Genomic DNA, 24,744 nt, shown 5'->3' on the forward strand with positions numbered 1-24,744 from the left:
CTGTGACAGAGATACCTTTATTTTTCCTTTCCAATTTGAATTGACACTATTTTTTTCTTACCTAATTGCTTTAGTTACAATTTTCAGTACTGTGTTAAATAGAAGTGGTTAAAGTGGGATCATTCTGGTTTTAATTTGCATTTTTCAAGTACATTTTCAGTAATTTCTTCAGAAAGGATGTATGGGACATAGAATTTTAGAATGTTTAAATAAAATCACTTCTGAGGAAGGTAGTAATCCCCTTCTTTACCCCTCTTAACAGTTTTCTTCTTGCATGTTGAAAAATAGCTTTATTATACCCTCATACTTCCATAATTTTTTTGGTTGAGTGTAGAGTTCCATGCTGAAAATGTGTTGTCGGGTTCCAGTTTGCTGTTGAGAAATTTGATTCCTGGTGGTTTGCAGGCTCTTAAGATTTTTTTGTTGATCTCTCTTATGAAATTTCACAATGATGAGCCGCGGTATGGTTGTTCTCATCATTGTGAGAAAATACGTTTTTTCAAAACAAGAAGTTCATATTCTTTGGCCCTAGGAACATTTAAGTATTATTTCTCTGTTAATTTTTTCACTTTCTTTTTCTCTTTTTATTAAAAATTTTTTTTCTTTCTTTTTTTTTTTTAAGGCCCGTGGGCTCGAGAGCGCAGGCTCAGTAGTTGTGGTGCACGGGTTTAGTTGCTCCACAGCTTGTGGGATCTGCCTGGACCAGGACTTGAGCCTGTGTCCCCTGCACTGGCAGGCATATTCTTAACCACTGCGCCACCAGGGAAGTCCTGTTTTCTCTTTTCTAAAAAAACTCTTTATAGTTGGGTGTTCCATCTACTGGATTGGTTATCTTATATAATCAGTCTTTTATTTCTTGTCATTATCTTTTTGCTGTACATTATGTGAGATTTCCTTGATTTAGCTTCTAACTTACTGATGTATTTATTGCAGGTGTACGATTTCAGTTTCCAAGAGCTCTTTTGTTTTCCACTCTACATTATCTTTTCCAGTGGATTTCTTCTTTCTGTTACTCTAATTACCAGTTTCATGGAAGGCATTACGTTATGGCTTTTCCTAATGTGCGTCTGTATGTATCTCTTTTTTTAATAGTTTATTTATTTTAATTTTATTAATTTTTTTGGCTGCATTGCATCTTCGTTGTTGTACGTGGGCTTTCTCTAGTTGCGGCGAGGGGGCGTACTCTTCGTTGTGGTGTGCAGGCTTCTCATTGTGGTGGCTTCTTCTGTTGCAGAGCACAGGCCCTAGGCGCGCGGGCTTTGGCAGTTGTGGGCGATGGGCTCTAGACTGCAGGCTCAGTGGTTGTGGCACACGGGCTTAGTTACTCCGCAGCATGTGGGATCTTCCCGGACCAGGGATCAAACCCGTGTCCCCTGCATTGTCAGGTGGATTCTTAACCACTGCGCCACCAGGGAAGTCCCTATACATATCTTAGTATCTATTAAATTAAGTAACATTATATTGTCTATTTGTCTGTCTCCTGCATTGATCTGTGCATTCCTTGAATGTAGGGACTGTGCTTTATTTATTTTGGTAAATCCCTGTGCCCCCAAAAATGTGTCTGGCACATTGTCAGAACTCAGTAAATGTTGCCTGAATGAGTTTGTTTATCCATAGCACTTAAAGCTTTTTTAGTGTGTTTCACAGTGACTGTCATGTCATACTTACTTGTTGCATAGGTTGTGTATACCAACAAAAATGTAATCCTTTAAATTAATTGATGTGTACAAATCAGTGGTTTTGCCCATATTTTTGGTTAGATAACCTTGCACCTAATTTTTTTGTATAGCGACTTCTTAAAAGTATAAAATTTCAGGATTGTTTGCAAAATCTTCCTGCCAAGGAAAAAAAATTCATGCTTTGTGTGTAAAGTTTTTATTGGACGATAAGGAGAGAGAGACTCTTTGGAAATAACTTTTGTAATTTAGCAAGTTTAATATTTCAGGAAGATGTGAAAGCAGTTATTTTGGTAGCAGCCAAGATTTAGCTTCACAAGGTTCTCAGCTATATTGCAAGCATAATTCAAGTCATATGGCTAAATGAGAAAAAGGTAGAGATTATTTTCTGCATTTTAGAAGTTCACACCGTGAAATACGAAGATAATGAAAGAACTATCATTAAATGTGAATCCTAAATTACTTGATGGTGAATGACATTTATACATAAATATACATAAAAAGTGAGATAATAGGGAAAGGGAAATGAGAGGGCTTGGTTTGCCTAACCTTTAAAAACAGGTAAAGGAGGGAATTCCCTGGCGGTCCAGTGGTTAGGACTATGCGCTTTCATTGCTGAGGACCTGGGTTCAATGCCTGATCAGGGAACTAAGATTCTGCAAGCCATGCGTTGCGGCCAAACAAACAAAAAAACGAGGTAAGGGAAAACTGGATTGTGGTGTTGGCAAAATTATAAATTTAGTAAAAATAATTGAGTTGTCACTTAAAACTGGTGGGATTTATGTTATGTAACTTACACAATAAAGCCGTTAAAAAGAAAGATAAGGAAATAGGTATTTTCTCCAATTAAGTGATATTTTTGAAAGGGGGAAGCTGTTTTAGCTTTCAAATTGAAATCTAGCCCATCTTGGCTTACTTTTTGTGTATGGCATGAAGTTGGGGGTCAAGGCTCATATTTTTCCAGGCACATATTTACGTGGTCTAACATCATATTCAAAAGGCTTTATTTTCCCCATTAAAATGCACTGGTGTCTTGGAAAATGAGGTGATTATATATATATATGGGTGGGTCTATTTTTGTTCCATTTTTTTGTCAATACCATGCAGCCATTTATTTATTTATTTAATTTATTGCTGCCTTGGGTCTTCGTTGCTGTGAGCGGGCTTTCTCTAGTTGTGGTGAGCGGGGGCTACTCTTCCTTGAGGTGCGTGGGCTTTTCATTACAGTGGCTTCTCTTGTTGCAGAGTGCGGACTCTAGGCATGTAGGCTTAGTAGTTGTAGCTTGTGGGCTCTAGAGCGCAGGCTCAGTATTTGTGGCCCATGGGCTTAGGTGCTCTGCAGCATGTGGGATCTTCCTGGACCAGGACTTGAACCCGTGTTCCCTGCATTGGTAGGTGGATTCTTAACCACTGTGCCACCAGGGAAGCCCACCATACAGTCTTGATGACACTATAATCTTTGGTAGTGTAAGCTTCCAACTTCCCATAGTACATAGAAATACAGTTGATTTTTGTACCTTGATCTTGTATTTGATGACCTTGCTTATTTAATTCACTTACTAGTTTGTAGTGTTTAGGATTTTCTACATACACAATTATGGTGTCTGTGAACAAAGTTAGTTTTACTTCTCCCGTAAGTCTTTATTATTATTCTCTCTCTTTCTTACCTTACTGCGCTGTTTGGACTTGCAGTTCTGTGTTGAAACTAAATTTTGAGAATGGTCATTCATGTCTCCTGACCTTAGAGAAAATCGTCCAGTATTTCTTAATGGGTGTTATGCTGTTGGCTTTAGGTCACACTGAGAACTTTCCTTCCAGTCCTAATTTTCTAAGTGTGGTTAAGAATGAGTATTGAATTGTATCAAATGTTGTTTTTCTATCTGCTGAGATGTTGTTTTTCTCCCTTCATTTTGTTAATTTGATTTTTTTCTTTTTTTTTTTTTTTTACCGTGAGTGGGGGCTATATGGGAGTGAGAGCTGGAAATGCTGTAACAGTTTTGCATTCCTGGGAAATACTACTTGGTTGTCATAACATTTTTAACATTGGATTCAGTTTACTGATACTTCATTGAGTTTTTTTACATCTGAATTCATGAAGAATATTTTTATTTCTGATACTTTAGTTCCAGGGTTTTGCTTTCTTCATAAAACAAAAAGTGTTGGATTATCCTGTATATTCTGAGTTTGTGCAAGATAGGTTTTTTTTTCATTATGTCTTTGCTAGACTTGAGGGAAGCCATGTAGTTTTCTTTGCTGGCAGGTTTCAAATCATAAATTCAGTTTCTCTGTTGTTCTCTATTTCATTAAATTTTTTCCTCTTAGCATTGTTTCCTTCTTTTTGCTTGCTCTTTTTTCTTTTATTTCTCATTTTTATTGAGATGTAATTGATATACAGCTCTGTATAAGTTTGTTACACGACATGATGACTTGACAGACATATACTGTGAAATGATTGCCACAATAAATTTAGTTAACATTCATCTTTTCGTATAGATAATCCCATTTTTTTTCCTTTTTTTGAGAACTTTTAGGAATTACTACCTTAGCAACTTTCAGATATACCATGCTGTAGTGTTAGCTAGAGTCATCATCTTGTGTATCCCCAGCACTTATTTATCTTATAACTGAAAGTTTGTACCTTTTGATCCCCTTCATTCACTTCCCCTGCCCTTCATCCCCTGTCTCCCTGACACTGGTAACCACTGATCTGATTTCCTTTTTTTGAATTTTATTTTATTTTTTTATACAGCAGATTCTTAATAATTATCTGTTTTATACATACTAGTGTGTATATGTCAGTCCCAATCTCCCAATTCATACCCCCTCCCCTGCTTTCCCCCCTTGGTGTCCATACGTTTGTTCTCTGATCCGTATCTCTATTTCTGCCTTGCAAACTAGTTCATCTGAACCATTTTTCTAGATTCCACATATATGCATTAATATACAATATTTGTTTTTCTCTTCCTGACTTACTTTACTCTGTATGATAGTCTTTAGGTCCATCCACATCTCTACAAATGACCCACGTTCATTCCTTTTTACGGCTGAGTAATATTCAATTGTATATATGTACCACATTTTCTTTATCCATTGGTCTGTCAGTGGACATTTAGGTTGCTTCTGTGACCTGGTTATTGTAAATAATGCTGCAGTGAACATTGGGGTGCATGTGTCTTTTTGAATTATGGTTTTCTCTGGGTACCCAGTAGTGGGATTGCTGGGTCACATGGTAATTCTAGCTTTAGTTTTTTAAGGAACCTCCATACTGTTCTCCATAGTGGCTGTATCAATTTAGATTCCCACCAACAGTGCAAGAGGGTTCCTTTTCTCCACACCCTCTCCAGCATTTGTTGTTTGTAGATTTTCTGATGATGCCCATTCTGACTGGTGTGAGGTGATAGCTCATTGTAGTTTTGATTTGCATTTCTCTAATGATTCGTGATGTTGAGCATCCTTTCATGTGTTTGTTGGCAATCTGTATATCTTCTCTGGAGAAATGTCTGTTTAGGTCTTCTGCCCATTTTTGGATTGGGTTGTTTGTTTTTTTGATACTGAGCTGCATGAGCTGCTTGTATATTTTGGAGATTAATCCTTTGTCAGTTGCTTTGTTTGCAAATATTTTCTCCCATTCTGAGATTGTCTTTTCATCTTGTTTATGGTTTCCTTCGCTGTGCAAAAGCTTTTAAGTTTCATTAGGTCCCATTTGTTTATTTTTGTTTTTATTTCCCTTTTTCTAGGAGGTGGGTCAAAAAGGATCTTGCTATAATTTATGTCATACAGGGTTCTGCCCATGTTTTCCTCTAAGAGTTTTATAGTGTCTGGCTTTACATTTAGGTCTTTAATCCATTTTGAGTTTATTATTGTGTATGGTGTTAAGGAGTGTTCTAATTTCATTCTTTTACATGTAGCTGTCCCGTTTTCCCAACACTGCTTATTGAAGAGACTATTTTTTTCTCCATTGTATATTCTTGCCTCCTTTGTCATAGATTAGTTGACCATAGGTGCGTGGGTTTATATCTGGGCTTTCTATTCTGTTCCATTGATCTATATTTCTGTTTTTGTGCCAGTACTGTATTGTCTTGATTACTGTAGCTTTGTAGTATAGTCTGAAGTCAGGAAGTCTGATTCCTCCAGCTCTTTTTTTTTCCCCTCAGGATTGCTTTGGCACTTGCTTTTGTTTTAATTTGCCTGTTTCAGTTCAGGGATTGGCAGATTAAGACCTGTGGACCATACCTAGCCTGCCTTTTTTGTTGTTGTTATGGCCTGCAGACTAAGTATGGTTTTTATATTTTTAAGTGTTTGTGTGTGTGGGGGAAACAAATAAAAGAAAAGTAATATTTTTTCATATGTGAAAATCATATAAAATTCAAATTTCAGTGTCCAATTGTTAGAACACAGCTATGCTCACTTGTTTATGTATTGTCTTGTGGCTTCTTTTATGCTACAGTGGTAGAGTTGAGTAAAGATTGTTCAGACTTTAAAGCCTAAAAGTTTTACTACTTAGCCCTTTACAAAAAGTTTATCAATCCCTAAGATAATTTATTTTAGACCTTTTATTTCAAGCTATAAAATCCCACTTAGCACTGTTTTGGGTGCATTCTACAAATTATGATTTGTTGTGTTGAAATTGTTATTAATTTGTGGTTTGGTCCTATTTTTGTCAGAGAACATGTGACTTAAAACCTTTCAAATAGAAATATATCATGACTGTGCTGTATTGTCTAGCATATGGTCTGTTTTGATTAATACTTCAAGTATACTTATGCAGTTGTTGGTTGTAGTGTGCTATAAGATCTTATCAGGTAAGTTTAATTCATTGTTCAATTCTTCTATCTCCTTACTGATTTTTTTTGGGGGGGGCGGTGTCTCTCGTATAAGTTACTGAGAACGTGTTTTAAAATCTCCCTCTATAGTTGTGGATTTTTCTTTCTTTTTAGTATTATAAATTTTTGCTTCACATATTTTCAAGCTATATGATAAGGTACATATACATTTAGGATTGTTATGTCCTTTTGGTGAATTGAGCTCATAAAATTTTTATAATGACCCTCATTATCTCTGATGGTACTTAAAGTCTACTTTTAGTCATATTATTAAGCCACATTGGCATTCATCTTATTTTCTATTTGCATGGTTTTATCTTTTTCCCTCCTTTTATTTTCAGTCTGTCTATGTCTTTAGATTGAAATTGTGGTTCTTTTAAATAGCTTATAGTCGGGACCTTTTTCTTTGTCCACCCTAGACTTTTAATTGGACTGTTTTGCTCACGTGCATTTAACATTATTACTGATGTGGCTGTGCTTAAAGCATTTCATCTTGGTATTTTCTGTTTCTGTCATCTATTCTTTCATTATCCTTCCCTGTTTTCATTTGGTTTATGTTTTCTTTTCTTAAAAAATTATTTTATTTATTTATTTTTGGCTGCGTTGGGTCTTTGTTGCTGCACATGGGCTTTCTCTAGTTGCGGTGAGCGGGGGCTACTCTTTGTTGCAGTGCGTGGGCTTCTCATTGCGTTGGCTTCTCTTGTTGCGGAGCATGGACTCTAGGTGCGTGGGCTTCAGTAGTTGTGGCGCGTGGGTCTAGTTGCTCCACGGCATGTGGGATCTTCCCGGACCAGGGATTGAACATGTGTCCCCTGCGTTGGCAGGCGGATTCTTAACTACTGCACCACCAGGGAGGTCCTAGATTACGTTTTTAAAATTCCATCCTGTGGCCTATTGGTTTTTTAGCTGTGCCTCTGTAAATTTTTTTTTTTAAGTGTTTTTACTAGTCTGCTCAGGTCGACATAGCAAAATATCATAGACTGGGTGACTTAATAAAAATTTATTTTCTCACGTTTCTGGAGGCTGGAAAGTCCAAGTAATGTTTTTGGTAGGGTTCAGTTTTGTTGGGAGGTCTTACCCTGGGTTGTAGTACCCTGGGTTGTAGACAGCTGCCTTCTAGCTGTGTCCTCACATAGAGAAGAGAAAGAGTGCCCACCTTTATGACCTCATTTAACCTTAATTACTTCTTCAAGACCCTATCTCCATGTACAGTCACAAGGGGGTTAGGGCTTCAGTGTATGAATTTGGGAGGGGACACAATTCATTCTTTAGCAGTGGTTGTAGAGATAATTATGTACATTCTTAATTTATCAAGTAGAATTAAATTAATATTATAGCAGTTCATGATCAGCTAATGTTCTTGTTGTTCATGTCCTTAGATATGTTATAAACCCCCCCAAATGTTTTTATTTGCTTTAATCAGTCAGTAGTCATTTAAATAAACGTAAGAAAAAGCCTTTTATATTTACTCATGTTTATTTTTCATGGGTCTTCTCATTCATTCCTGGATCCATTTTCTTTCTTTTTTTTTAACTTAGCTTGCTACTTTAAAAAATATATATATATATTTATTTAATTAATTAATTTTTTTTTGGCTGTGTTGGGTCTTAGTTGTGGCATGTGGGATCTTTTGTTGTGCTGCAGGGGCTCTTCGTTGTGGCGCACGGGCTTCTCTCTAGTTGCAGTGTGTGGGTTTTCTCTCTTCTAGTTGTGGCATGTGGATTCTCTAGTTGAGGCGTGTGAGCTTAGTAGTTGTGGCATGCTGGCTTAGTTGCCCTAAGGCATGTGGGATATTAGTTCCCAGACCAGGGATCAAACCTGCATCTCCTGCGTTAGAAGACAGATTCTTTACCACTGGACTACTAGGGAAGTCCCCTGGATCCATTTTCGTACTAGTTCATTTCCTATTAGTCTGAAGAACTTCCTTTAGTATTTTTTTAGAACTTTAAAAAAATAAGATGTAATTCACTGCTATATAATTCACCCTTGAAAAGTGTTCAGTTTAGTGATTTTTAATATATTCACCAAATTGTATAGTCATGACCACAGTCATTTTAAGGACGTTTCAGCACTCCAGAAAGAAACCCTGTGTCCTCTACTAGTCACTCCCCATTTTCCTCCAGCCAGTATTCAACCCCACCGATATGCAACCACCAGTCTCTCTTTTGTCTCTGGATTTGTCTTTTTTGGACATTAAATGGGATCATACAGTATGTGGTCTTTTGTGCTTTACTTAGCATAATGTTTTCAAGGTTCATATTGTAGTATGTATCTGTACATAATTTCTTTTATTACTGAATAATATTTTGTTGTTTAGATATACTACATTTTATTTATCCATTTATTGGTAAACATTAAGGTTGTTTCTGCTTTTTGACTATTAGAAATAATGTTGCTATGAACATTTGTGTGCAAGTGTTTGTATTGAATAAGTTGTGGGTGTTCATAAGCCCATTCTTTCCCCACTGAATTTATTGTCTTGGCACCCTTGAATTGAATTCAATTGAAAGTCAATTGAGGGACTTCCCTGGTGGTCCATTGGTTAAGACTCGTTGCTCCCAATGCAGGGGGCACAGGTTTGATCTCTGGTCAGGGAACTAGGATCCCAAATGCTGCATGGCACTGCCTTAAAAAAAAAAAAAAGAAAAGAAAAAAAAACCAATTGATATAAAAGTGGGCAGGTATTACTGAACCTTGAATTCTGTTCAGTTGATTGGTATGTTTAGCTTTATGCTGATTACTGTAGCTTTGTAGTAAGTTTTGAAATTGGGAAGTATGAGTCCCCATTTGTTTCTATTTTTCAAGATACTTTGAGTTATTTTAGGGTCCCTTGCATTTCTATATGAATTGTACGATCAGCTTCTCAATTTTTACAAAAATCCCAGGTGGGGCGTTGTTGGGGATTGTGTTGACTCTGCAGATCACTTTTGGGGAGTATTGCTGTCTCACCTATATTAAGCCTTCTAGTATGAAACTGCGGAATAGTTACCCTTTTTTTTTCTTTTTTTTTTAGGTTGGCTTTAATTTTTTTCCAACAGTTGTATAATTTGCTGTGTAAAAGCCTTACAGTTTTTTGGTTAAGTTTTTTTTTTTTTTACATCTTTATTTGAGTATAATTGCTTTACAATGGTGTGTTAGTTTCTGCTTTATAACAAAGTGAATCAGTTATACATATAAATATGTTCCCATATCTCTTCCCTCTTGCATCTCCCTCCCTCCCACCCTCCCTATCCCACCCCTCCAGGCGGTCACAAAGCACTGAGCTGATCTCCCTGTGCTATGCGGCTGCTTCCCACTAGCTATCTACCATATGTTAAGTGTTTTATTCTTGTTGATGCTGTTGTAAATAGAGTTGTCTTCTGAATTTCATTTTTGACGTTTGTTCCTAGTGTGCAGAATTACAGTTATTTTGCTGTGTGTTGATCTTGGATCCTGCAGTCTTGCCAAACTCATTTATTCCAATAGTTTTTTTAGTGGATTTCTTAGGATTTTCAGTTCTGTATCCACAGAGTTTAGTATCTCTGGGGAGTTCTGGAACCAGTCTCCCTCAGAACTGGGGGCCAACTGTATACAAGATCATGTCATCTACAAATGGAGATTTTTATTTTTACTTCTTTTCAATCTGGATGTCTTTTATTTCTTTTTATTGCCTGATGTCCTTGGCAGATCCTCTAGTATAATTACTGTAAGTAAAAGTGGTGAGAACTAATATCCTTGTCTTGTTTCAGTCTAAGGAGGTAGTATTTTTTATGACGTATGAATTCTTTCAGATGTCTGAAAATGTCTTTAGCTTTGAAGGCTTCTTTTGGTAGATCTAGAACATTATGTTGACTCTTTAAATGCTTTATGATGGATGTCATTCATTGTCTTCTGTTTTACAGTGTTTCCAATGAGTAGTTAGTCTGTTCTCATAGTTTTCTCTGTAGTCTCATGTGTCTTTTTTTCTTCCTTGCTTATAAGGTTTTTCTCTTGATCTTTTTTTCAGCTGTCTGGTCTTCATGTACCTAGGTATGATTTTCTGCTTGGTGTTTGCTGAGCTTCTTGGATCTGTGGATTAAAATCTTTCATTTTTGGAATATTTTTGTTCAGTTTCTGTTCAAATGTTTCTCCTTTCTTTCTCTTACCTTTTGGGAGGTGCAATTGCTAGTGTGTTAAATCATCTGATGTGTGCCATAGGTCTCTGACACTTCTTTTGCTTTTCCTTTTTCTCTATCCTTCAGTCTAGATGATTTGTAAATTTCAGCTCACCTCAGTTTTAAGGGTAGGATTGAACTTTCAGACAGGGCCTTGGGATCTAAGTGCTGTGAGAATGTAAGTTTCTGATTTCAGGCCAAGTTTCTGCATCACTAGAAATTCTGCAAAAGTCCCCTGGAGGATAATTGGTGGGAGCAAGGACTTGTCTTCTCTTTGAGGTCCTCCAGATCTAGTCTGCCCATACTCAGGCATTAATAGTTTGGTTTCTCTGTGTTTGCGCAAAGATTCTTTGCCTATAACAGCTTTTTTCTCTCTTCACTTGTGCTTCAAGCAATGTAAATGCCACTGAGGGTTGAAAGCAATAGCAATCTGTGGTCACTTGGAGAAGGCTGGTCCCTCTCTGGAATTCAGTTCATTTAAACTTACTTGTACCCAGAGGTCTTCAGTGACTTTAAAGAAAGAATAGGATTTTAAGTTTATCTAGTGTTTTGTCATTGTTATGGCAGAAGTTATGGTCTTTGTGAACTACTGTATTCTAACTGGAAGTGGAAGTCCTCCATTGAAGAATTTTTGAGTAAGGTCAAGATCTTAAGTCAGTTTTGCAAGGAACAAGTAGATACAGATCGATTTAATGGTTACTTTTGCATATTTGAGGTAAATGAAAGTTTTACAGATAAAGTGACTTTAACTGGGTTAGTGAGTAGTTCTAACCTGTCCTCAAGATACATTGGTATAGTTTATGTGCTTTCAGTTATGAATTGGGAGAAATGAGAAACTAAAAAGTTTGTTTTGTTTTTTGATGAATTATAAACACTTAAGTCGAGACAGGTTATATGTCCTTGCCTTCATCCACCCTATCCTTTTATTTTGGAAGAACTAATGCTGGATTCTTTACATTGAAAGTGGGTTTTGCAATTTTAAATTTGAAAAATCACCTGGCACCAACATTGGGACTACAATGAAAAAACTACTGGCTTGTACATTTTAAAATGGTTAAAACGTTATGTTTTATGTTACATGAATTTTATCTCAATTAAAAAAATCAGTGAGCTGTTTGAAAGGCCCTTCCTGATGTTTATTTTAATTTTTAATTGTAATGGACATTTGTTTGTTTTTATTGGCAGTTGTTGATCAGTGTGTACATTACTAGAGTCTGATTTTGGATCAGTGCAAGCTGACTTTCAAAATTGAGTTCATTTGAAGAATACCATTAGCAGAAAACATGTTATAACATATCTTGCTTTTTGATTTAGTGATGAGAGTTACTTGTTAAAACTTTACCCTTTAGTTTATATATTTTTTAAGAGAAATTGACAGAATATGTAAAAGTGTGATGTTGATAAACTGTTTTTGAGAACCTTGTTATACAGTGTTTTTTTTTTTTTATGAATGGCTCTTGAAATCTGATGTGATTTTACTTGGTTTCCAACAGTCTTTTTTTTTTTTTCTTTCCCCTCCTGAGTGTTATTTATGGATAGTTCTGTCCTTTTTAACTCTCCCTCCCCTGTCTCTCCAGTCTTGTTGGCAACAATTTTGAAGATGGCGCCCATGTAACATCACCATTAAACCCAAATGAAAACTTCAATGTTGTCATTAAAGAAGAGCCTCTAGACGATTATGAATATGAACTTGGTGAGTGCCCAGAAGGGGTCACTGTGAAACAGGAAGAGACAGATGAGGAAACAGATGTGTACTCAAACAGTGATGATGATCCTATACTAGAGAAACAGTTGAAGAGGCACAATAAAGCTGATAAACTAGAAGCTGACCATCCTTCTTCTAAATGGCTACTACCAAATAGCCCATCAGGTGTTGCTAAAGCTAAAATGTTCAAATTAGACGCTGGAAAGATGCCAGTAGTCTATCTGGAGCCCTGTGCTGTCACCAAAAGCACAGTGAAGATTTCTGAGCTCCCTGATAACATGCTTTCCACATCTCGGAAGGATAGAACTTCTGCGTTGACAGAATTAGACTATTTGCCTACGTACATTGAAAATTCTAATGAGACTGGCTTCTGCTTAGGCAAGGAATCAGAAAATGGTCTTAGAAGACATTCACCAGATCTCAGAGTGGTACAAAAATATCCCTCACTTAAAGATCCTCAGTGGAAATATCCTGATATATCTGACAGCATTAACACAGAAAAAATACTTGATGGTTCAAAGAGTTCAGTTGGGGACTCATTTTTAGGAAAAGAAGACTTGGGCAGAAAGAAAAGTATGCTTAAGATTTCAACGGCCTCCAAGACTGTGAATGCTAATCAGAATGCCCCTCCAAATGTCCCTGGAAAAAGAGGAAGGCCACGAAAACTGAAACTCTCTAAGGCAGGGCGGCCACCTAAAAACACAGGAAAATCTTTAACTTCTACAAAGAACACTCCTATGGGCCCTGGGAGTACCTTTCCAGATGTGAAACCTGATCTGGAAGATGTAGATGGTGTTCTCTTTGTTTCCTTTGAATCGAAGGTAAGATTGTCATTTTCAGCATTCTTTCCAAGGTCAAATAATCATCATTGAACTGTATACTGGCTGATAACTAACTAAGAATATAGTTACTGTGAATGCATCCATTATGCGAGGTTGTGTGCACCGGGAGGGGAGTATCTCCAAAACATTGGGTTAACAGGCATCACTTAAGGTATTTTGTTTGAATGGACTTAAAAAATTGTGTCTGTTTCGATTACGATTTTTGGTTTTTTTTGTGTGTGTGGCCTCTCCCGTTGCGGAGCACAGGCTCCGGACGCGCAGGCTTGGCGGCCATGGCTCATGGGCCCAGCCGCTCCGCGGCATGTGGGATCCTCCCGGACCAGGGCACGAACCTGCGTCCTCTGCATCGGCAGGCAGACTCTCAACCATTGCGCCACCTGGGAAGCCCTTGATTACGATTTTTGCATTGTGTTTAGTTGGAATTTTTAAAATCTTTGGCTCTTAGTGGAATTTTCATTATTATATTATGGACTTTGAAAAGGCATGAACACATGAAAAGTTTACTAACTCTTTTGAGATACTCCATCCACTGATTTTCATCAGCAATAGCAGAATACCATTGGAGAACAAAAAATTAATAGTCTTATTAATTCTGCTGTCACAATGATAGTTTCCTTGTTTATTTTACTCCAGTTCTTCAACTAGACTGTTTTTCTTTTAGATTGTTGTAGAAGCCTAATCTTTCTAAATTAGCTACACAGAGGTTGAATTCTCTGCCTGTTCTTTTCCTTCCTCCTTGTTAATTGCTGAGTAAGCTGTCTTTACACAGGCTCTGAGAAATCAGTATACAAGTTATGATAAATTGGATAAATATACAAGTTATGATAAATACAGTTTTAAGTCAGTTAGCTGAGTATATTATCTTTAAATTTTTTGCCCCCCATTATTAAAGTGAAAAGTATCAAAATGAAAAAACATTTAGAAAATAGCAAAAAGTATCAAAATGAAAAAAAAGCTTCCTAGTTTACTTTTAAACCTTTAGAAGTGATATGAACTACTTTTTTTCTTTCCTTTTTTTTTTTTCTTTTTTTAATATAGGAAGCTCTAGATATTCATGCAGTTGATGGAACAACAGAAGAATCCTCTAGTCTTCAGGCATCAGCCACAAATGACCCAGGTATTATATAATAGTAAAAAAGAGGAATATATTGGGAGTTTGGCTCTAGAAGTGAAAGATGCAATGTGTATTCTTCTGTAGTATATAGTAGCTTATTTTATCATTGCTTTCTGAATAGGTTGCAGAGCAAGAATTTCCCAGTTGGAAAAGGAATTGATAGAAGATTTGAAGGCCTTGCGGCACAAGCAGGTCATACATCCTGGTCTTCAGGAAGGTATAATTCTCTAAAAAATATACAAGCCAATTTTTAATTTTGTTCTGTTCTCTCCTTCCCCTATCTTTCTCTTCTCTCCTCTTCCCTTTGCTCCTTCCCCTCTTTTTTCTGTTTTTCCTCCTTTCCCCCATCCTTGATTTGATTTCTTTCAGCCCCTCTCTCAGCTTGCATTTTTCTCTTTTCTCTGTCCATGATTCTTTCCCTTAACTTAAAAACACATCTAGGTCTTTTTTATCCTAAGAGAAACCTTTCAAACTCTGAAGATGCTGTCTTATCGTTGTGAAGCTAATATATTATGCATTAAAAAACGTATCATGATAAGAAAGTGGTGTTTTCTCTTTTCTTTCTTATAACCCCGTTTTATTTACTTTAAATTTTGGTTGCTTTTGTTTCTGTGGGGTTTTTGAAGGTTTTTTGTTTTGCTTTTGGAGGGGAAGAGCCTACTTTTTCTGGTATACTTAGTAATATATTTAACTGTAAAGAGAAGAATACTTATCTGTCTCATTGTGTGGCTGTAAAAATTTTATATATTTCATATTTTGCTGGCGATTTAATTTAAAATTTTCATGATTACCTATTTTGTTGCCATAGTTTATCTTGGCCTTGATCATATCATTTAATCCTTTTTATAAAATAGCAAAATTTAGTATCCTTACTGCCATCATAGTTAACTACTGACTTCCCGATTTGCACTGTAAATGAATGACTGTAAGCCATGCCCCAATTTTTATGTTCCTTATACCTTTGATTTTAGGTGTGCTTCTTGGAGTAGTTTATTTTTTGACTGTTAGTCAATTTTCATGAGAGTCTAAGCATTGTATGCCAACAAACAAAACATTGATTTATAAAACAACCATTCAGTTTCTAAATTAAATGGTAATACTTGAACTTTTGCTTTAATGAGGGACTGTGTGACAGTGTAATCTTAAAGTATGCAAATTTCAATCCAAGTGCTAAGGACTGGATACTGTGGATTGTAATGGAAAATCACAGTCACATCATAGTAGTCTTGCTGGTAATAATGTTTGCTGTCATTTATCGTAAGCTTTCACTTCTGCTATTTTATTTAAATAATATTCTCTTTTCTCTATCAGTTAAGTTGTCCTTTCTCCCCCCACTTCTCCTTTTTTTCCTTAGGTACTCTGATAATATATAAGTATTATAACATTTGTATTGCATTCTTTCAACCTAATCCCCCATTTGTTTTATAGTCTTAGTTCTAGAGTTAAATATATTCAGTGCTCCCTGCTGGTCTTTTTGCTCTGGTTTGTTTGCTTATTTTTTCCTGTTTGGGTAAAGTTTGAGTTTTTTCCTTCCCTTATAGACATTTTAGTCAAATCTGTAACTTTTTGTGTATTGGGTGTTCAAAGTCAAATGCTTATGGAAACTAAGTAGGTAACGTAAAGTGAAATTAGCCTGAATTTGGGGATGGTGTTGGACTCTGGTGGGCTGGAGCATAGGTTCCTGTTCTAAAGGGGCAGTCATATCAGTGGGTTGTCAAATGGGAATGTAGACTCAGTATTTTCAGAAATTCCTATTGTTCTGTAAAAGGTAAAAGTCAGTATTTTTTTGTAACGTGTTTCAGTTTTAAGTGGTGTCAGCTGATACAGTTTTTTGGGCAAAAAAGTGTGTGAGGCATCAGTTTTCACCTGCCATACAGATTATGCATTTGGTGTTCAAGTTTGTATTAATCTTCACATTGTTAAAGTTAATTCAACTACATTCTTTTTTTTTTTTGTGCGGGCCTCTCACTGTCGTGGCCTCTTACGCTGTGGAGCACAAGCTCCAGACGCGCAGGCTCAGCAGCCGTGGCCCACGGGCCCAGCCACTCCGCGGTATGTGGGATCTTCCCGGACCGGGGCACAAACCCGCGTCCCCTGCATTGGAAGGCGGATTCCCAACCACTGCGCCACCAGTGAAGCCCCAGCTACGTTCTTATATAGTTTTACTTTTTTAAACAGTTAAATCTGTAATCCATGTGTCACTGTTCATAATATATGACGTAGAGTTCTAGTTTGGATTTTTTTCTTTATTTTACTTTGGCAGGTGTCTCCCCCATCCCCCAACCTTTGCTTCTTAAGACTTAAAATATTAAAAGAATTAAGTTAGTTTGGCTAAATATTTGTAGTAACTGATGGTTACTACATCAGTTGATGGTGCCAACTCCAAGTATCTGAAGATAATGAAAATATTCTTCCAGGTCCCTTTCTAAAAACTGATGCTTGAAGTAATTTATTAAATTTCAATTCAGTAATGTCGTATTTCTTTGCTTTTCCATCAACTGTAGAATTTCATTATTCTTTATAAAATAAGCACCTACAAATCCAAAACGTTTTTGAGATGAAAAAAGCTTGAAAAACTTGAAAAGCTTTTTCAGCTTGCTTTGAAATTGTGGAAGAAATGTTGATTAAGCCTGAGAAAATGTTCTTATTGTTGTTGTTGATAGTTTTGTTGCTAAAATAAAATAAGATTCTTAATTTTGTTTTCCACAGTATATTTTTTCTCCTATACTTTGCTACATCAAAATTCGTTTCTTTTCTAAGTCCATCAACCTGAAATTATCATGTTTTTGATCTTTAAAGGTATTTTTGTAAAAGCTTTTCTGTTTCATTGCTACCAAGTCAATTCTATGTTAATTGTTAAGTGAATTTTTTGTTTTAGATAAGTTTTAGATTTGCAGAAAAATTGGGACCATAGTACAGAGAGTTCCCATATACTCAGCATACAGTTTCTCCTGTTACTAACATCTAACATTAGGGCAGTACATTTGTTACAATTAGTGAACTAATATTGATATATTATTATTAACTATAGTCCTTAGTTTATTCAAATTCCCTTAGTTAATTTTTTTTTGTTCCAGGATCTCATCTAGGAAATCACATTACATTTAGTAGTTGTGTCTCCTTAGGATCTTGTTGGCTGGGACAGTTTCTCAGACTGTTTTGTTTTTAATTACCTTGACAATTTTGAGGAGTACTGGTCAGGTATTGTGTAGAATGTCCCTCAGTTGGGATTTGTTTGATGTTTTTCTCATGGTTAGACTGGGATTATATGTTTATAGGAGGAAGACAACAGAGGTAAAGTGCCATTCTCACCTCACCTTATCAAGGGTACATATTATCAACATGATTTGTCACTGACTTTTTATGTTGCACTCTTTGGAAGTCACTGTGTAGTCCACACTTAATGAGTGGGAAGTTATGCTCCACTTTCTTGAGGATGGAGTATCTGCATAAATTACTTGGCATTCTTCTGCAACCAGAGATTCTCTTTTCTCCCTCATTTTTATCCAATCATTTATTTATATCAGTGTGGACTCCTGTCAGTTTTAATGTTAAATTCCCTTATGATAATATTTCCAGAGCACTCTGCCTCTTTAGTTACTTAAAAAATACTCTGTACTGTTAAATCAATGGTTAGCTGGAGTTTTTCTTATATAAATGTCTACTTTTCTGTTCATTGTTGGCTAGTTATATAGGTGTTCATTCCTCTGAGTGTTTTTTTGTGGATACCTCCTATTTAAGTGGGTTTAGCTAGAGGCAGGCATTTTTGGCTACAGTTTATTGTCTTAGGTGACTCTGCTCTGAACCTAGAGGGTTATCTGTTTTCGTTTCTATTTTTATGGGTCTTTTTTTTAATGGTGTGATAATATTTCTTTAAGAAGTTGCTCCTAATATGGTGAAAAGGCAAAAGCATTCAGAAGTATGAATTAGTTTAAACTACCATGTGGAAAGGGTTTTATGCTTTTTGGGGGATGTGCTAAGAATTATATAACTATCTTATTTTTGCAAGATAAAGTTATTATCATTCATATGAAACCGACTGAGTCTGAGTCTCAAATATCTATTATTCAGGGAAGGATTTTCTTGAAGGGCAAACATTTCAAGATGTGCAGGTAAGCTAAATTGGGAATTACTTTGAGCAGTGTCCATGTGCCATTGACCTCTCAACTTTTAGGGCTTTAAAAAATTGTAAGTATATTTAAAATAAATTTGGTCTTTTTGTTGATGTTTTTAGGATCACTTGGTATCACTTTTGGGGGAAGGTGGCAGTTCAAAGTATAAGTAAATGCAGACAAGAAGATATGTAGGGGAAACAGTCTCTAAATTTGATTGTCTACCTATTTGGCTGTATGGGTACACTTTTAACGACTTAATTCCTTCTTTCTCTGTAGGCAGCTGTTCTGGCAGTTTTTGTCTATAATAATAATAGAGTACTTTTCTCTTTTCAAGGCACTACAGTATCTCAGTTTATCCTTCGTTTAGGATTCTGTTTCACTTGCATTTCTGCAATATTTTGCTTTCTGGTTTCACTCTACTGTCCCTCTCTGCCTTTCCTAGTTAATTCCTACTTATTCTAATTTAAGAATTACACTCTCTGTAAAGTTTTACCAGATTGCCTTGGGCTTTTCAAGTATCATTTGTTTTACCTCTTACAGTATTTTATCCTATTGTAACTACTAATGAATCAGTTGGGAAAACATAACACAAAAGCTCCTTGAGGTCTGGGAAATGTCTTTTATCTCTATCATCATCTATATGACAGAGCATTTCAAAGAGAAGCCATGGTTACTTCTTAAAACATGAAACTCAGTGTGGTGGATTGATATTATTTTTTGGATTGGTATTATTTCACTGATGAGGAAGCAGAAGCTAAGAGAAGTTTAGCCCAAAGACAAGATTAGAAACCACTTGTTTTGACTCATATTATTTTCTCCCCAGTTGATTGAAACATGAGGAAATAATATTTTATTGATGTTAATTTTAATCACATGTGATTAAAATAAACATGATAAAATATTTATTTTAAAGAACTAGAATTACAAACTAATTTATGTGGAGGATATACAAATTAGCCTTAAGAACTTGTGGCTTGTAACCTGCCTAGTGTCTTCATCTTTTAGAAAACCAGTACTATGTAAGCTTTTTATTGGAAACCTGTACCTATGACTTTTAGTAGTTATTACTACGGTAGTTGATGCTTTGAATTCCTTTTGGTTTCAGTTTTGTTAAAATTTAAGTTAAATACTTTCTTGCTCAATAATATGAAGCCAGTAATTCACAAACAAGGAAATCCAAATTAGAAGATTGTCACTGGTAACAGAAAAAATGCAAATTTAAGAACAATAGGATATAAATTTATACCAGTAAGATTGGGACAGTTTTAAAAGTCCAGTGATATAAAATGTTGGAGAGGATGTGGATCAACAAGAACTCTTACACTATTGAAGGGAGTATAAATGGAGAGTAATTTGGCAATCTAGTGAACAGCTTCCCAACTAGAGCAGTGTTGCATGTGGTGATCCATGATTGTGTGACAGGTATGCTCTTGAGACACTGATCTCCTCAGAGTGGCCAGGCAAGACCAAGGGAAATTAATAACCGTAGAACTGGTTGCCTCCAGCCATAAGCAGCCTCATGTTTATCCCAGTTTGTTATGTAATCATTGTTTTCTTATATGCCATTACATAAGGATTCAGAATAACTAGGTGTGTCAGTTAGAATTCTTAATCACAAACATGAGAATACACTCTATAGGTGAAATAGAATACGAATTTATTAAAGAATATCAGATGGGGCTTCCCTGGTGGCGCAGTGGTTGAGAGTCCGCCTGCCGATGCAGGGGACAGGGGTTCGTGCCCTGGTCCGGGAGGATCCCACGTGCTGCGGAGCGGCTGGGCCCATGAGCCATGGCCGCTGAGCCTGCGCGTCCGGAGCCTGTGCTCCGCAATGGGGGAGGCCACAACAGTGAGAGACCCGCGTACAGCCAAAAAAAAAAAAAAAGAATATCAGATGACTTACAGAGAGGCAGAGAAAAGGAAAAATGCCCAAATTACATTCCCCAAGAGCTCATACCAGCAATCTCACAACATTGGGCAATTACCACCATTTTCAATATGGACACTGAACACAGTATACTACAGCTAGGATGTTGGTTACTCGTACCTCTAAAAGTTCTTAACTTGGCCAAACACTGTCACTCTCATTAATACAATTCTGCACAGTATTCCTTTCCTCATGGTGCTCTCTTCTAAATTGAAGCCTTTTATGGCTGCATCTGTGTTTTAACACCTCTTCCTTGAAGAGGTGGGGGTTATAATGTGGAAAAGTAATAGCTATAGGAAAGGTTCTCAGAATATTTTGGGCAGCCACATATATGTCAAACACAGTATCCAGTAAATTGAAGATGAACATATCCCATTACATAGCAATTCCGCTCTTGGGTAAATGCCATAAGGAAAAGCTCAATGCACTAGAGAAGCTTTCATACATGTTCGTGTGTGTGATGTACATTCTTGTACAAGATGTACAGTTATACTGCAGCATTGTTTGTAATAGTTTAAAATAGGAAACAATTCTCACTAAGAGGAGAATGTTTTATAAATTGGAGTAATTCATAATCTGGAATAGTGTACAACAGTGAAAATAAATCATGCAGAGATAAATGTGTCAACATAGACAAATCTTAGATGTAAAATGTTAACCAAAAAAAAAAAAAGATACGTAAAATAAATGTTTTCGCAAAAGATTGCCTCTTAACCTACAAATAAGCCACAGTATTTATAGGCTCCATTAACCATAAATATCAGTAATAATAACTAAAGAATTAGTAGCCTTAATTAGGCCAGAAGCACAGACTATGGCAAGTTTGTATTAGAGGTCCTAGGAAATCTCTCGGCTACAAAGCGTTAAAGTACAAAAGATCTGAATTCTGCTATGTTTATGTATTAGTTATCTATTGTTGCTTAACAAATTACCACAAACTTAGTACCTTAAAACAACACATTTACTGCCTCAAAGTTCTATGGGTCAGGTGTTTGGGCATGGCTTAACTGGGTCTTCTTCTTAGGGTCTCACAAGGCTGCAATCAAGATGTCAGACCTGGTTCCTCATCAAAGGCTTGACTGGGGAGGGATCTGCTTCCAGTTTCCCTCAGATTGTTGGCAGAATTTATATCCTTGTAGCTCTAGCAGGATGGGTGATATACTTACTCCTATATTATCACATACACATAATCATGTATGTACATCCTGCCCCTTTTGCTACATTCCATCAGAAGCAAATCACAGGTCTTACCCACACTCAAGAAGGGAAGGGGAGGAATATGCAAATACGTAATACCCAGGAGGTGAGGATCATGAGGCCACCTTAAAATCTGTCACTTCCAATTTTTATTTCATCATTTCTGTTCTCCACTTTTTCTTGATCTCTATTATCCCCCTACCTCACCCCACCCCACCCCCCAACCAAAGATTTAAAAAAAAAAAAATGATTTGTGGTCCTTTTTTCTTGTAGTTGGCTTAAAATTGAATTCAGTGGATCCAGCAATGAGTATTGATCTTAAATACTTGGGAGTACAGCTACCTTTGGCTCCAGCCACTAGCTTTCCTTTCTGGAACCTTACAGGAACCAACCCTGCCTCACCTGGTGAGTGCGTAGCGTTTGTAAAGTCAAACAAATTTGTGATAAAAATAAAATGCTACCATTGTTACAGACATATAGGGTACTCTAATGTAGATGTTTTATCTAGTGATGAGTCTTAATGATGATTTATACATTTTAGATGAAATTTTAGTGGCTAATTAGATATTAAATATTGGCTTGCTAGAATTTTGATCATCTTTTTTACTTTTTCTTTTATAGATGCTGGATTTCCCTTTGTTTCTAGGACAGGGAAGACTAATGACTTCACCAAGATCAAGGGATGGAGGGGAAAGTTTCATAGTGCTTCTGCATCTAGGAATGAAGGTAATCAGCTTTTTAAAAATTTATAAATACATTCTGAAACATGTGGCCAAAGACTTTTATTAAAAGTAAGCCTTGGTTGTTTTTCTTTATCTCCTTTCCATGCTTTAAAATATACTGAAAATAATTGTCTTGGCTGTTTTTGTTCATTTTCTGTGTCCCATAGTCCCCATCCTGGGGTTCAGTCACTAACCATATCAGGCTTAAATAATCCTTGCAGCCTTTTCAAAGTGCACTTCCTTTTGGTTCCTACAGTTATAAAAAGCATCATTCTCAAGCATTATTTCAGAACTGTGTACTTCAGAGCTGTATGGTGATTCCCAATAGCATTGTAGTACTTCAAAATAAACTTCTAAATCTAATCTAAAATCTAAATTTTGACTGTATGCTTATTGGTCTCCTTTCTTAGTGCTTTTCCTTTCCCATTACACTTGTTTGCAGTTACACTCTAGCCAGATAAATTTACCATTTGTCCAATATAGTTTTTCTCATCTTTGAATCTTCGTAGTGTTATCATAGTGTAATGCTTGTCTTTCTACTAAACTTTCTTTTTCTTGTTCCATAAAAACTAAATTTTATACTCCTCTTTTGGTGCCTTATCCTCTTCCCTTGTGTTTTGTGTCAGAATTCAGGTATTGCAATCCCTTAAGTAACCTCTTGGTGTTCTGTTGAGGTCAAATTTAAGTATATTTTTTGCGTTTATGTTTTTACTTATGTCTCATCTCTATACTAAGGTCCTAAGAGGTTGTCGACTCTTAGTGTTAATTATTACTATTGTTAGCACTTTGCAAAATTAATGTTAAATATATATAATAAGATAATTTTAGATAATGGACTTTAATATAATTAGTATATGACATTCAGTGTCTTTACTTGGCTTTATATTTTATATTTTTCCTTACTTCCAAGGAGGGATAGTTTGGAAGATTTAGTAGCTTATAAATTAATGCTCCTGGCCTTTTCTTTTTTAAATTTAATTAATTAATTAATTTTTGGCTGCGTTGGGTCTTCGTTGCTGCACGCAGGCTTTCTGTAGTTGCAGGGAGCGGGGGCTGCTCTTCGTTCTGGTGCGCGGGCTTCTCATTGTGGTGGCTTCTCTTGTTGCAGAGCATGGGGTCTAGACGCGCGGGCTTCAGTAGCTGTGGCACGTGGGCTCTAGTTGTGGCTCGTGGGCTCTAGAGCACAGGCTCAGTAGTTGTGGCGCATGGGCTTAGTTGCTCCGTGACATGTGGGATCTTCCCGGAACAGGGATCAAACCCATGTCCCCTGCACTGGCAGGCGGATTCTTAACCACTGCACCACCAGGGAAGCCCCTGCTCCTGGCCTTTTAAAGTATATTTTTCTATATATATAAAGATCTGTCCTGGATTTAAGTATCTGTGTCTCTTTATTTCTAGGTGGAAATTCAGAAGGTTCGTTGAAAAACCGTTCTGCTTTCTGCAGTGATAAGCTGGATGAGTACTTGGAAAATGAAGGCAAGCTGATGGAAACAAGCATGGGTTTCTCTTCTAATGCTCCCACATCTCCTGTGGTATACCAGCTTCCCACCAAGAGTACCAGCTATGTTCGAACACTTGATAGTGTACTGAAGAAGCAATCTACCATTTCCCCTTCTACCTCTTACTCTTTGAAGCCTCATTCTGTACCCTCTGTCTCTCGAAAGGCAAAGTCTCAAAACAAACAGGCACCTTTCAGTGGCCGAACTAAATCATCTTATAAATCCATTTTACCATACCCTGTTTCACCAAAGCAGAAACATAGTCATACTATTCCAGGAGATAAGGTTACCAAGAATTCTTCAACCACCATCTCAGAAAATCGGGTGAATAACTTGGTTGTGCCAACTTTAGATGAAAATACATTTCCAAAGCAGATTAGTTTGCGGCAGGCACACCAACAGCAGCAGCAGCAGCAACAGGGAACTCGCCCTCCAGGATTGTCTAAATCTCAAGTGAAGCTAATGGATCTGGAAGACTGTGCACTTTGGGAAGGAAAACCAAGGACCTATATCACTGAAGAGCGAGCAGATGTATCCTTAACAACTCTGCTTACGGCTCAAGTAAGTATCTGTTGTTTTCCAGAAGCATATTAGTCTTGGCTGGAGAGAATTAGGTAGTCAGGAGAAATGGGAATGGGGCTTTTTGGCAGGAGGATGGGGCTTTTAGTTACCTTAGTGACAACTAAGGAAATGTCTTCCATGTTTGTTCTTCTTTATCAACTAGACACCATGTGTAGATTCCTCCTGCCAGCAGAGGGAGACTGTACAATTGTGCTTTTGAATTGTCCCTCTCCTGTGTAAAGGCAGCTGGCCATTCTGAACTTTCCTAATTTCATTCTCCAGCATGTGGTCAAGTACATTTACTGGTTTTGTTAAAACAGCTTTAAAAACTCTGCTTAGATGGTATTAAATCCCAGAAAAATCCCCCAAATTATAAACCTACAGAGAAAAAGTTTTTGTCTTTCATAAAATTTTATATTAAGAAAATTTC

At 36.7% G+C, this 24,744-nt stretch overlaps 1 protein-coding gene across 15 annotated transcripts in view; it reads left to right on the plus strand.

The window, feature by feature from the left end:
* The window catches only part of MGA (MAX dimerization protein MGA), a 159,107-nt gene that overhangs the window by 84,089 nt on the left and 50,274 nt on the right, over positions 1-24,744 (plus strand). For all 15 annotated transcript variants that reach the window (XM_082846070.1, XM_082846084.1, XM_082846082.1 and 12 more), the window contains exons 3-8: positions 12,210-13,158; positions 14,218-14,296; positions 14,415-14,510; positions 21,806-21,937; positions 22,154-22,258; positions 23,653-24,314. In XM_082846070.1, the coding sequence (XP_082702196.1) occupies positions 12,210-13,158; positions 14,218-14,296; positions 14,415-14,510; positions 21,806-21,937; positions 22,154-22,258; positions 23,653-24,314 (2,023 nt within the window). The remainder of the gene's footprint in view (positions 1-12,209; positions 13,159-14,217; positions 14,297-14,414; positions 14,511-21,805; positions 21,938-22,153; positions 22,259-23,652; positions 24,315-24,744) is intronic.

Source organism: Leucopleurus acutus, assembly GCF_964270905.1.
Source record: "Leucopleurus acutus genome assembly, chromosome: 1".
NCBI classification, from domain to species: Eukaryota; Metazoa; Chordata; class Mammalia; order Artiodactyla; family Delphinidae; genus Leucopleurus; species Leucopleurus acutus.